The 14,170-nt window shown below is 45.6% G+C and overlaps 1 protein-coding gene across 1 annotated transcript in view; it reads right to left on the minus strand.

The window, feature by feature from the left end:
- SPMIP2 (sperm microtubule inner protein 2) overlaps window positions 1-14,170 on the minus strand; it is a 354,778-nt gene that overhangs the window by 237,083 nt on the left and 103,525 nt on the right. Inside the window, exon 2 of the mRNA XM_086962363.1 lies at window positions 13,714-13,943. Within this exon, the coding sequence (XP_086818489.1) occupies window positions 13,714-13,943 (230 nt within the window). The remainder of the gene's footprint in view (window positions 1-13,713; window positions 13,944-14,170) is intronic.

Consider the following 14,170-nt stretch of genomic DNA (forward strand, 5'->3'; position numbering starts at 1 on the left):
ACTGGCAGTATGGACTGAGCTGGCAGCAGACTTTTACGGACCACTAGAGACTGGAAAATACCTGTTAGTGGTCATTGATGAGTTTTCAAGATTCCCAATTGTGAGAGAAGTATCGTCGACATCAGCAAATGCCACATTACCAGCGTTAGACGACATATTTGCTGCGTGGGGTTCCCCACAAACATTAAAAACAGACAATGGCCCTCTGTTTTCTGGAGAAGAATTCCGTCGATTCATGGAATATTTAGGGATTAAACATCGGAAGATAACACCGCTGTGGCCACAAGCCAACAGCATGGCAGAACGATTTATGGGAACTATAAAGAAAGCCATCCAGCGCGCCAAACTAACACAAATATCGATTGGACAAGCACTATGTCAAGTGCTGAGAGACTACAGAAACACCCCTCACAGCTCCACAGGTCGATGCCCAGCGGAACTGGTGTTGGGACGATCAAGCAAAACAAGACTGCCTCAAATAGATACAAAGGCAAGCAAGGATCGAGGTGACATAGTGGAAAGAGATCATGACGCCAAGAGGAAAATTAAGGAATATGCGGACAAGAAGAGAAACGCATCAGAACATCAGCTAAACGAAGGGGACTTTGTGGTGGTGAGACAGAGGCAACAACGGAAGTCGGACAGTCCATTCTCAAAGGATCCACTAGTAGTGACCAACATAAAGGATCAATGGTGACAGCAGCATCCGACCATCAACGAATAACAAGAAACAGTTCCCATTTCAAGGAGCTCAAAGTAGAAGAGGAAGAACCAGTGGCAACATCACCGAACGTGGAAAACAGAGAGACAAGACCAAGCAGAATGTGCAGAAAGCCAAAAAGACTAATTTAAGAAATGTAAAGAAAATATCTCTCTCTCTTTCTCTCTCTCTCTCTCTCTCTTTCTCTCTCCATTCACTACCTCCGTGATGTACCAAGACTTCGTGCATGTGACAAAGAACTTTTGTTTGTGACAAAGGGGGAGATGTAGCAGCCATGATGCCGATAGGGAGTGATTAACGACGGATCCTTGACCAACGCTACTAAGTGTTGCGAGTGTTTTGGACTATTGCCTACATCTCGCTCTTGGTCTACATTGATTTCCACATAATACATGAATCATTGGAGTTTGTATTCGAATTTTGGAAGATAACATCTATATTTTTGGACAGTAGGTTTTTGCAGTGCATAACCTTGTGACTTCCGGCTGGAGGTCTTGGATTAATATGTGCAGCGTATGGTCCTGAAGATGGTCCTATGGATTGTTTTAACCAATTAAGGACCGAAACGTCGACGCCTGGCAACGTTTTGCTGACTACTGTCATATTAGTTTGAGTATCAAATAATTGGATCATTGTGAAGTACTGTTGTTTTGACATGATATTCATCTTTTCATGTATATAGCAAAAGATGCCTGATACTACTGTGAAAATATATATTTTTTTGTTACTTGTATAGTAGTATTTCTGTTGCCATATTTTAGATTTGTGTATCAAAAAAGAAAAAAGATCCAAAAAACAAAAAAGAAATAATTTTGCGTAATAAAAAACAGTTTAAATCTGTTTCTTTCCTTGCTCAAGTTTAAATGATTGACCACTCTTGTGGCAATAGTATTAATTTATTGAATAGAATTGAAATAATTCCTTCAGGGACACCTGTTTAATTGTTAATGACTGTAGGGTGGCAACAGACGTAGGGCACTAGGACCCTGCGGGTCATAGGGCAGTGACCAGGTCACTGGACACCACATCCTGTAGGGACAGGAAGTGGACAGACGACTGAGGAAGACGAAGAGGACAGACGTGCTGTGACACGCTCGCACCAAGAATAATAAAGAGAGTGACCAACCTCATCTGGCGTCCTGTGTTCTCTATGCTGATTGCAGCTACAACAACACGACATGTGTTAGCGAGCAAAGTAAGAAAGTCTAAGGAGAAGAGATTAAAGCTTGAGATGTGGGCTGTATTTATGTGTTTGCGGGGTTAATTTTTGTGAAGTGTGTGTGATTTATTCTTTTCTATTCTGAGTTTTCAATGGCAGAAGCAAAGTTAATTGCCTCAGCTGCAGATATCTTTACATATGGGCCTAGATCAAAAATATGTTTTAAAGTTACTAGTCGTAACTTTACAGTTGTAAAGACTGAACTACATGGAGTTGGTGAATACCATCCTTGCGGATGTCTCCATCCAAGTATAGGCAGAAATCTATATGTGCCAAGAGATTCCTGGATGTAGATTTCCCTTTTTGAATGTGTCCAGTGGATCTAAACTTCAGCTACATATGCAAACAAACGAATAAAGCAAAAACAATAAACATGTTTCAAGAGTATACAGCAATATAGCGACACAATACATATCTATGTAGTTTTCACAGGTGTCTAACAGCCTGATTTAGAATTTGGTGGCTGGGTTACTCCGTTTCAACGTGACAAATCTCTTGTCTGCCTTATTACAAGAGCATTATATCTTATGCCCCCTGTAATAGGGCAGGCAGGATATCTGTCTTGTTTGTAACAGAGTAAATCATTGGCTAAACTATAAATCAGGCCCTCTAGAGCTTGACAAACAGGGTACTTTATGGCAAATGTGACGGAGGAGCCTGTCCACCAAACTCTCGGTCCACCAGCCACAATTAGGGCAGACAGTAAGAATTCCATCAACAGAGTCCCCATTGGCTCCCTTGACAGAATACTTCCTTTGACTGCCTTTGGGCCCATAGGAAGAAGGACTGTACAATGTCCTCCCTATTTAGAGAGGACAGTGTATAGACTTTTCTTTCCTGTCCGTCACTATCAGGAAAAACCTGGTGGTAAGGGATGGGAGAAAACCAAATAATGACCCCAACACCCTGGGAGACACTCCCAGGATGTTTGAGTCATTCTTTTTTTTTGCTTTTCAAAATAAACTTCCACTTTGGTAGTTTGTTTTTTTAAAAACAAACAACTTTTGAAAAGTTTGACAGCCACCCATCATTGACAGTACAACCACCAAACTTTTCCTATATTGACCGAAACCGCCATGCCAGCAGTTCCTGTCAATGTACAGAGTTGTCCAGCGGAGGTCCCTCAGGTATTGTCCTCTATCATCCCGGCGGAGAGACCTCTGTCTGTCAAAATCTAAATCAGGCCCTAGGTATTTTTCTTCTACAGATGACAAACCAAACTCAGGTAGCACTAGCAATTCAATCAAATCAAATCAAATCAAATCAAAATAAACTTACCGGTAGATGCATCAAAGTTGTCATTTGCGATTCCTTATTTGCGAAAAATAAGGAATCGCAAATAAGGAATCGCAAATGGCAATGCATCAATAATTTCGCAATTTTATTGAGAATCGGTAAAAATCGCAATTTTTACCGAATCCCAATAAAATTGCGAGTTTCAAATAGCGAATTCGCAATTCCCATTCATTCCTATGGGCTGAAATGCCCATAGGAATGAATGGGAATTGCGAATTCGCAATTTGAAATCGGAATGCAACAAAGCCTTTCAAGGGTGGAGAGGGGGGTCCAAAGGACCCCCCCCTGCACCCAAGAAATGCACTTTTACATGTGAGTTACATACACACATGTCCTAAGGACATGTGTGTCTGTAACGTAGACGTTTAAAAAATGCATTTTTATGCGTTTTTACACATTTTTGCAAATTACCACGAAGTTCAACTTCGTGGTAATTTGCATTTGCAATTTGTAAAATCGCAAATGTTGTGAGGATGATGCATTGCATTTAAGGAATCGCAAATTTGCGATTCCTTAAAAGCAATCGCATTTTTGGAACTCGCAAAAAATAGCGAATTTCCAAAAATGCTTGATGCATCCCAGAAACCAATTTAGGAAGTGCAAACGGCCGATTTTTGCGAATCGCACCGTTTGCACTTCCTAAAAAAGTTGATGCATCTAGGCAATAATTCGGTTTTTCAAAAATAAAAACCATAAAAGTATCCTAAAACACAGCCCTACAGTACAGATTAGTCATTAATGCATCATATAAAAACAGAGAACATATAATCATTAGCAGCCCTAATACATAATAATTGCACTCACATTTCTTAATTACAAATTTAAAATCAAGACATAAATATATAAAAATAATTAATCATAACTGACCCTAGACTTGATTGCAGACTTTAAAAAGCCAACAATAAAAGGGACACAATCTTCCCTCAGTAACTGAAGAAACAGGAGAGCTGGCCGTGCCTGTATAAAATTCATCTTTTTTAAAAAAGGATTTAAAAAGTATTTCCGGGGGACATCATAAAACTTATATAAAAATATAAAGTGTAAAATATCCTGTGGGGACAACCCCTCGCAACCACAGGCTGCTAAGTGTTGGCCTTTCCTGGTGACTTTTGGTACGGCAAGCAGGAGATGAAATAGATCTAAACGAAATCTGGTCAACAGATAGCGATCATAATTCGTAAGAGCCCCCAATAAGTATGGCTCAGCGCCTAGTGTGGTTTTCAGCATAACAAATTTACGCACACATGGTTTAGACAACTCGATATCCTCCCTTTCCTGTGATTTCAGAGTAAAAAAATCTTCCTTGATTAATCCTATATCTTTTTTGCAAATTGTATCGAGGTTGATGAAAAGATTTGAGCGATTAAGGTTTCCCAGCATTCGTTTTATGTACTGAAACCACGGGATTCTCAGCATGTTGTCAAGTTTCATGCAATCTTTTAAAATTTGTTGCATCATCAGCAAATGCTCGTTTATCCATATATTTAACCAAAAAATAATAGGACGCAATTACCTAATTTTGAGGCAAAATCAAATGTAGCACCAATAAGTCTCATCAAGTCTCCCTCTTTTCTCTGTATTAACGGGCCCCAGGTAAATTTATCAACTAAAACCACGCCCGGGTAAGAAAAAACATCAGTGCGTGGAATCGTAACTGTGTCTGCTCTAAACTGAAAGCGGGATTTTTTCCTAGCCCCCAACTGCATGACAAATGATTTCGGGTTGTTGACTGTCAAATCCCGATCTCCCATAAAAGTGGAAAAAAGTTACAGGAGTGACTGCAGACCCCTAGCAGTTCTTGAGATAAGAAACGCGCCATCCGCATATAAAAGAATTGGAAGTGGGCATCACCCTATGTATGGACAGTCAACAGCTGCAGTTGATAACCCAGACCCCCCAGGATATAGCGGCTTTTGTAAAAATGCCGCACGATTTCTACAAAAGTGCTGATTTCGCGGGCACTTTTGTAAAAATCGCTGCATTTTTACAAAAGTGCCAATTTCGCGGCAAACCGCGAAATCGCGATAACCTGGAGGGTCTGATAAGACCTTGTCAAGATCATTGATATAAAGGTTAAACAAGAAGGGTGCTAAAATACATCCTTGTCGCACCGCCCTCAGTGGAGCAAACGGCCTAGAAACCTCCATGTTCTCAGAGTACACCTGAGCAATGGTTTCATGGTGTAGATCCTGTAGGAATTTCACAATGCTACAGTCAGCTCCCATGGCCCTCATGGACTGCCACAGCTTCTCCCGATTTACACAATCGAATGCCGAGGACAAATCCATGAAGGACACTCAATCACTCTGGGCCTTCCGTCGTCGTGTATCTAATTTCTCATTCCTTATTGGTTTAATCCAAACTCTTGTATGGGTTTATCACAGGTATTTAATAATGGAAAGCTTTACTCATTTTCACCACCGCACATACGTAAGGGAGACTGTACACCAGAAGTTCTTACACGTGTGATTTCTGTGGACCCCTCCACCTGAATCTCTTCTGGAAAGTGGGGACCCCACCTAAACATTTTCTACAGTTTGAACCTCAAAATAATGCCCAAATATACAAAAGGATATATCAACAAAGCACACAAATGATGGTATATTTAATAAAAAAACGAAAAAATAGGCAAAAATCAAAATTGTAATTTTAAAGTGACTTTGACAATGAGAGCTCTATATTAGCAGAATCCTAGGATTAAAAAGTGGCACCTTAAACAAACTAAAATATTTATTCTTAAAATGCATCAATGTCACAACCAAGACCCACTCGAACTCTGAGCACCCTAAGTCCCAGCACAACTCCATACTCGTATGTTATGTTGTAGGTGCTGGAGAAGTTACTGGTTGTCTGATCACTACATGACCTCTTTTGTATCGTGGAACAAAATTGTTTAAGGCATAAGAACCGCCTATTGTTCTTACATTTTTTAAATTGATTTAATTAAATGTATTTGGCCCATTTTAAAATATTTAAATTTTACCCTTGACTAACTTATATGAAATGATTCGGGCCATTGGAGTGTGCCATATTGTTTTGAGGCTCCTGTACACCCCTTGCAGGAGGGGAGGCCTCTGTCCCTGGGCCGTGCTGCGCATCACCGCTGTTTGCTGGCACTGCCCGATGCTGGGACCGCGCCGGCGGTCAGGACTTGGGAGGAGGAACAAACCCTGTGTCACTGGAGCGGGGGGCACCCGGGGGCACGCAGCCTACGGAGAAGAGCACTGCCAGGTTCGGGCTAGACGGACCCTACAGCAATTGTGTTTGGGTGGTGGAGGCGTGCTTGGGCAAGCTTGATGCCGCCTGGCCCACGGCGCCGACTCATTACAACGTGCAGCGGAAGGGTTGGCCGCTCCCTCCCCGCCCATTCCCGCCCTGGTCGTCGTGTCAAAACCTGAACGGGCGTGTGGATGCCCACGGCGCAGCAGCTCGCAATGGGCAGGCTGCGAGACAAGTCGCAGACGAAGCAGCAGGAATCCAGAGGCCCTGACCCACTACCGGAGCAGAGGCGGATGGATGTGAAACCCGCGGCCGTCCTGGCGGCCAAGATGGACACTGTTTTGGCGGCGGTGGAACGCATTGGGACTACCCTAACGCAGACCAAGACCTCCTTGGAAGCGCGCCTTGATAAAGTCACCTCTGACTTCACGCTGTTGCACGCGGATCATTGCAAGCTGTCAGAGTCGGTCACCGTGCAGCACCAAACGATCCAGGAATTACTTCCCGTGGTCAACAGTCACGCCTCGGCTTTGCAGGACCTGATTGACAGAGTCCATGTTCTCGGCGGTTCGTGCGGAGGACGCGGAAGGGCGCTCTCGGCGCAACAATGTCCGCGTGGTGGGCCTGCCACAGGGAGCAGAAGGGAAGAACCCTAAACGGTATATAGAGGATTGGTTGCGGATGATCCTGCCGACTGGAGTACTGTCCCCGCATTTCGTGGTGGATAGGGCACATAGGGAGCGGCGCAAGCCCAGAGGCCTGGTACTCGGCCCCATACGTTCCTTTTTAAACTCCTCAATTACCGAGACCGTGATGCGGTGCTTCGCGAATCGCGAAAGATGGAAGACATCAAAGTGGGCAACAGTCAGGTGCTGTTCTTTCCTGACTACACGACGACAGTGCAGCGACGACGTGGCTCCTATCTGGCATTGAAGCGACAGCTATGGGAGTTGGAGCTGTCATACTCGCTACTGTTCCCTCCCGTTTAAGAGTGGTCACCACGGAGGGCACGCGCTTCTTTGAGGCCCCATCGGAGGTTTGGGACTGGCTGGAGGAGACAGGGCACTGGTCGGGGTTGAGGCTGTCTGATTCTGATGGGGGTGGATGGCAGGAGCAGCGATCCCGGAGGCGGAGGAGGAGGAAAGGATCCAGGCAGGGTGCGGGCCCGGGACGGGCTTCCCCCAGTTCAGAGAAAATGCGGCAGGAACGGCAGGAGGCACTCGAGGCGGTTGCGACGTTGGGAACAGTGAGCGTAAGCACTGACTTAAGCTGCGGACAGGTAAGCGACGCACACGCCAGAGGTTCGTCTTCACCATCTACTGTTACGTCAGAGGACGCTGCGATGCCTGTAGTCACTCCTCAGACAGCGGACTTCATCATGTGACCAGAGGCGGACTTGAGACAGTCTTATATGCTACCTATGTTAAATGCAATGCTCATTGTATCCTTTATTTGCTTGATACACCATGCTCTTTTAGCTGACTGTGTGCGCATGTGCCCTGTGCAAGCTTGGGTCTCAGAGGCGCGCCGCAAGTACACAGCCGCGCCCTGCGTAGGGAGGAGCCCGGTGTTTCCCACACGCGTTGCTCCCGGGGGGCACCGTTGGTTAGACTCGGTGCGCCTTCCTGATTTGATTCTACATGAGCACCTCCGACTCTATGCGGGCCCTGGATGAGGGTGTGATATGCTACACCACTGACAGCATGCTCCGCCACGCACCCTTGGCTTGCGGACACGTCACCTTGAAGAGTAATCACTCTAATTAGTTTGGACACTTAACCCGTTGGGGTACCGCCCTTAAGCTTACAATGTTGGTTCTGGTTTATATGTTTCAGACGCGACGCTCAGTGTATACACCCCATAGACTCAGCCCACGGCCTGGTGAGGCGACCCCCCCCACCCCCCGAGTAACTACATTACAACACACACCATGGCATGCACCAACATTATGACCTGGAACATCCGCGGCATGCACACCCCGTCGCGCAGATATGCGGTCTTTGCCTACATGCAGCGACACCGGGTGGGAATCGCACTTCTCCAAGAGACACACATGTCCCAGATAGAGCTGGGACGACTCCGCAGCCACTGGAGAGGGCAGATCCATGGCACCACCTACTCAACACAGGCGCGGGGCACTCTGGTATGGGTAAGAGCCGGCGTCCCCTTTACATGCACTGATGCACAGGTGGACAATGAGGGGAGGAACACCTTCGTTCGGGGGAAGCTCAAAGGGCAAGAGATACTGCTGGGTTCCATCTATGTCCCCAACGTGGACCAGCCCACTTTCCAGGTGACCCTAAACCCCATCCTTCAGCGGTACGCGGGTCTCCCCTGGCTGATTGGTGGTGACTTTAATATGGTCATGGACACCCAACTGGACCGCTCCTTTCCGCCCCTTTGTGCAGCGGCAGCGACATCGACAGCACAGGCCCTTAGGGATTGGTTAGTACACTGGGACATTTACGACCTTTGGCGCGTACAGCACCCTGTGGATAAAATATACTCTTACTACTCGGCAGTGCACGACCTGCATGTCCGCCTGGACAGCATAGTAGGTTCCCAGTCTCTGCTTCCCCTACTGTCCCGGTCAGAATACCTAGGTAGGACACTCGGACCACAATCCCCTGTGGTTCCAGCTCAGTTGGGCGGCGGATAGACCCCCAGTGCCCACATGGCGGTTACAGCCCGCAGCTTTGGAAGACGCTGAGTTTAGGTCCTCCCTGAGCACAGCCATTCTCTCCTATTTTGAAGACAATGAAGATAAAGTGAATGACCCTGAGATAGAGTGGGATGCCCACAAGGTGACCATCCGTGGCCACTGCATGGGTGCCACGTGGAATATCTGCGCGCAGGTGTCTGCTTCTCTTGCTCGCATAGAGTCTGAGCTCCTGCGCTACGAGAGGGACGGGGAAGGGGCTGGCACACATGCGCGCAAGCTTGGAGACCTGCGTGCCGAGCATGCAGCCCTGCTTGAATGCCTAAGGTGCCATAATTACGCGGCACACACTGCCAAGATGCATGCCAAAGCCGATAGGGCTGGACGCTTGCTAGCCTGGTTGGTGAGATGGACAGAGCACATGACTCCGATTGCTGCCATCCAGATGGCGGACCGGGTACTAGTATACACGCAGCGCGAGATCCACCGGGCGCTGACCGACCACTATCGGGAACTCTATAGGCCGCATAGCACAGGCCGCATGCGCTCGCTGACCGACTTTTTGGAGTCGATCGCACTGCCGTCCGCCGCGCGGGGTCAGAATGAGGAGCTCGGCGCTCCACTCACGCTGGAGGAAGTGGGGGACACGATCCAAGCGCTAGCGACCGGGAAAAAACCGGGGCCAAAAGGCCTGCCGGTTGAGTATTATAAAGCCAACAGAGACATCCTGGCGCCTAGGCTCCTTCGGATATACAGGGCGTCAATTGATGCCGGCCAACTCCCGCCATCTCTGAGGGAAGCGTTCTTAGTGTCCCTGCCTAAGCCCGGCAGAGACCCCCTGTCCTTGAGCTCCTATTGCCAGCTGGCGATGCTTAACACTGATTATAAGGTATTTGCCAAATTCCACGGACCTGATAATTCTCGCCTCGGTGCCTATTCCAATCATGGAGTCCCACTCTGCAACTCTGGGCAATAGCTTGCTTAATCTCCACAACGGCCCCCACAACGCTAAGGATGCCTGGCCTCCACCTTGGGGGTGCCCAGGTGTGGACGTCTCATAGGGAAAGCCAGGATGGGTTCCACAGCGGTATAATACGCCCTTGTGAATTCCCATAGAAGCCCCGGTTAACACCAGAACCTGGGCGTCTATGGGAATTCACAAGGGCATATTAGCAAGCCCATTATTGCCGCTTTAGCGGCAGTTTCCCGCCGATAAAAGCGGCAATAATGTATCGCCCTTTCTTGATAATATGGCCTTAAATTCTCCTAAAATGTAGTGGAAACGATGTTGTATTTAGGTGATGCAGGTAAGGCGATGTACAGTGAATGCCTATGCCCACCTTGTCTGCGCCCAGGACCCTTTGTCTATTTTTTCTACAGAATTCTTTACCTCAAATCTGTCACTATATCTGAGTATCACAGTATTGTTTCTGCACTGGGATGTTGAGGATATAACAGTGCACCAGATTGAGAAGAACTATCAGAAAAGTTTTTGGGGCCAAGTACCAAAAGATGATGCAGGACCCTTGCAGCATTCCTCCCTATTAAAAAAGCACTATATTCAAAAGGAAAACAATGTCCTTGGACATATTTAGAGGTAGCACCGGTATATGGTGCCATCAAGTGATCACTGGCCATTACCTGCTTCATCATAATTATAATCACAAAAACAGATTCATCCTGCTTCTGTGACATATGAATCTATGTATGTGTGTGTTATTTCTGTAGTGCGAATGTAGTCAAAAGGTAGCGGAGCTCTGTACAGGGTCAAACACCAGGATAAAGTCAAAGATGTATAGAAGAGTGTGCAGGTTTGTGGCTAGTTAATGCATTGTGATGTAGTGTTCTTTAAAGAGGTGCATCTTCAACTCTTTTGTAAATTGGAGTAGGGTTTAGGTGGCCCTGATGAATATGGGGATGTTGTTCCAGATTCTGGGTGCATAGATGGAAATGGCTTTCTGACTTATTTTTGGGTTTTTTACACCTCTTAATCTGCATTCTGGTAGTGTTCTGGCTGTGGGTGTTCTGAGAACCCCCAGAGATTGTGAGCTTGTCTACAAGATAAGCATGAGTGCTGTTTGTGATGGCTTTGTATACGACGCAGCTACTTTTGAAGATAGTGTGGGCTGGAAAGGGGAGCCAATAGAGTTACATCAAGATGGGGCCGATGTAATCATATTTCTTCAGGTCCTGGATGAGACTTGCTGTGGTATGTAGGATGCTCCTTAAGGGTGCCACTGCGGAGCCAAAAAGGCCATGGAGTCAGCCATTAACCAACAATCAGATGCAAGACTGTGAGGGCTTGAACAGCAGTTCTAAAGACCTTTGCCGGAAGAAACAATTTCACTTTCCTTAGACAATTGAGGTGGTGCCAGGTCATCTTTGTGTTTTTGGCAATGTATTCTTTGAGAATGAGGTTGGTGTCCAGAGTGAATCAAAGTGACTTGTTATTCAGTGAAAGTTGACGTTCAAAGCCATGAAGTTTCATGTCACTGAGACAGGTTTGCACTGTTTCTTGTTCTTGTCAAATAAAAGGAATTATGACTTGTTTGGGTCGAACTTCAGGTAGGTGCTGGATATCCAAGAGTGGATCATGTGCAGGCAATGTTTGAGGTCTTAGATGTCTGAAGCAGAACTTCAAGTAGAGTTATGTATCACCTGCATATTGTTGAATCTTAATGCTGTTATTTGTGAGTAGTGGCTCCATGAAGAGGTTGAAAATGACAAGGAATGGGTCGAAACTCTAGGTACTCTATATGTGATATATATAATTTAGGGCCTGGAGGTTCCCATGTGAACAAACTGGTGTCATTTGGGAAGGAAGAAGGAAGGAGGAGAACCAGTAAAGTGCATTACCAGTGATTTCCATTCCAGGTGCATGTGAGAATGGGATGGTTGACTGTGTTAAAGGCATCTGAGACGTCAAGCAATACCAAGAGGCAGGGGTTTTCTTTTTCTGTGATCAGGAAGGCATCTTCTACAATGTGTAAGGGAACGGCCTCCAAGCTGTAGTATGATCAGAAGCCAGCCTGGTAATCGTACAGTAGAGGGCTAGCATTTATGTGAGCCTGGAGTTGAACATAGACTGCTTTTTCAAAGATGTTGCTGATGCATGGTATGTGAGTGATGAGTTGATAATTCCAAAACCATCAGGGTCTAGTCTAGCTTTGGGATGAGTGGGACAAGATTGGCTGTCTTGAGAGCGTCTGGGAAGATGCCTTCGGTGAGTAGGGATCAGAGAACATCCCCACAGAGAGCTTTGATGATGGACAAGGCTAATATATCATCTTCATATGAAGTGGCTTTGACAGAGTTGAGTCTGTCACGGAGCTCTAAAGGCTATTCATTGAAGGGTAGGGGGGGCTTAAAGATGAATCAGGCTTAGTATTGTCGATATGCTGCTAGCTCTTCTTTATTTTCTCGTTCACGAAGAGGTTAATGGCATTGCACTTTTCTGTGGAGTGAAGGATAGGTGGATCTGGCAGGGTGTTGATGCAATCTTTGATTGCACTGAAACACATCATGCTTCTGTTGGTGGTTTTGTGATGGATACACTACAATACATTTAGCAGTGTGAAAAGATATTTATAACCCGTATATATTATGATCACATATAAGCGCCATGTTAACAACCATATATGTAGTTATGATTAAACTAGTAATCAAATATGGATGCTGCTTTCTATTTTGGCTTTGAAGTGTTTGCAAAACTTTTGCAGGGTTAGTAGGCCTGGAAGCCATAGTTTTCAGTGCTGCACTTTTTATACATTTTCAAGAGCATTACCTCATTTTCAAACCTTGCAAAGGAAGCAGGATTTTGTGAAAATAATTGGGCTATTTTGTGCTACTTCGAGGCAGAGATCCTGACACCTACACGTTAAATATTTTTATGCTGAGAGTAATACATTTCTGTTATGTGGCCATGTTGCATTTATTCCTATTAAGAGATTCTGTATATCTACTGGAATGATTTTGCATGTATTTTATCTCTAATCTCCAATGGACCATTTTTTAGCGAGAGACCCGATCAGTTGAAAAGACAATTGTCCTTTGATTTTTTTTCTTCACTGGCTGCTATTTTGCATTAAATGCAAGTTGGACATTAGGCTTTCTGTCATGTTTGTGCTTTATTTTAACATCAGTAAACATGCGTATATATCTAAGTATGTACGCATGTATATAGTATTTCTATAGAGGAAACCTAGCCAAAAGACAGCAGAACACTGTACTTGGTCAAAGACAAGCATAAAGTCAACGAGTACTAGGAGAGGAAGCTGGGTTGCGGCAGCATGGGCCCTGCAAGGAGCAAACCTTGGGGCAAGCCTGTCTGGCCCCCTCTTTCATAATGGCTCTGAGAGCTGAAAACCTGTGGATGAAGGAACATTCTTCTGCAAGGCAAAGTGACATAGAGCTTAGACTAAATCTGACATATGGTAGGGACCTATACATGGCAATGGGGCACTCAATGAGCACATACATTTAACGTATTTACCTAAATAATTCTCTTGCACCCACTGGATTAATAAGATACTTGATTGCACACAATGTCCACAGACAAAGGTTTGGAATAAGCCGAGCTATGTCTTAGAATTGACTTACCTTGATCTGCATGTCACTTAAGAGATTGGCTCTGTTCAGGTACAGGTGTTCCTCGACGCTCCAGCCAACTTCACCAGGATACTGACATTTGGGGCGTGGTTCAAAGGTGCCTGAGGGAGCGTGGGTTAGGTGCTCAACGCTAGTGGTGCTTTCAGGCGAGGGCTCTGTGTCACCAATATAGGCAGTAAAATCATAGCGCCGAGTTCTGTAATCCCCCAAGCCATCAGGAGCTTAAAAGAAACACATGAAAAAACATTAACTGAGAAGAGGCAGTACTTCTCCTGAACAACAGCTTTACTTCAAGGAGATACCTGGTGCTTTCTCAACAGAAGAGTATGTTGTGCCTCACTTGTAATGTGTTAACTTATGTCAGATTCACTCTTCACAAGATTGTTCTTTTTTGATGCCCATCCATGCTTCACCAAGTGCAGAAAATCCACAAAATAGAGGATAATCT

Source organism: Lissotriton vulgaris, chromosome 3_1 (genome assembly GCF_964263255.1).
Source record: "Lissotriton vulgaris chromosome 3_1, aLisVul1.2, whole genome shotgun sequence".
NCBI classification, from domain to species: Eukaryota; Metazoa; Chordata; class Amphibia; order Caudata; family Salamandridae; genus Lissotriton; species Lissotriton vulgaris.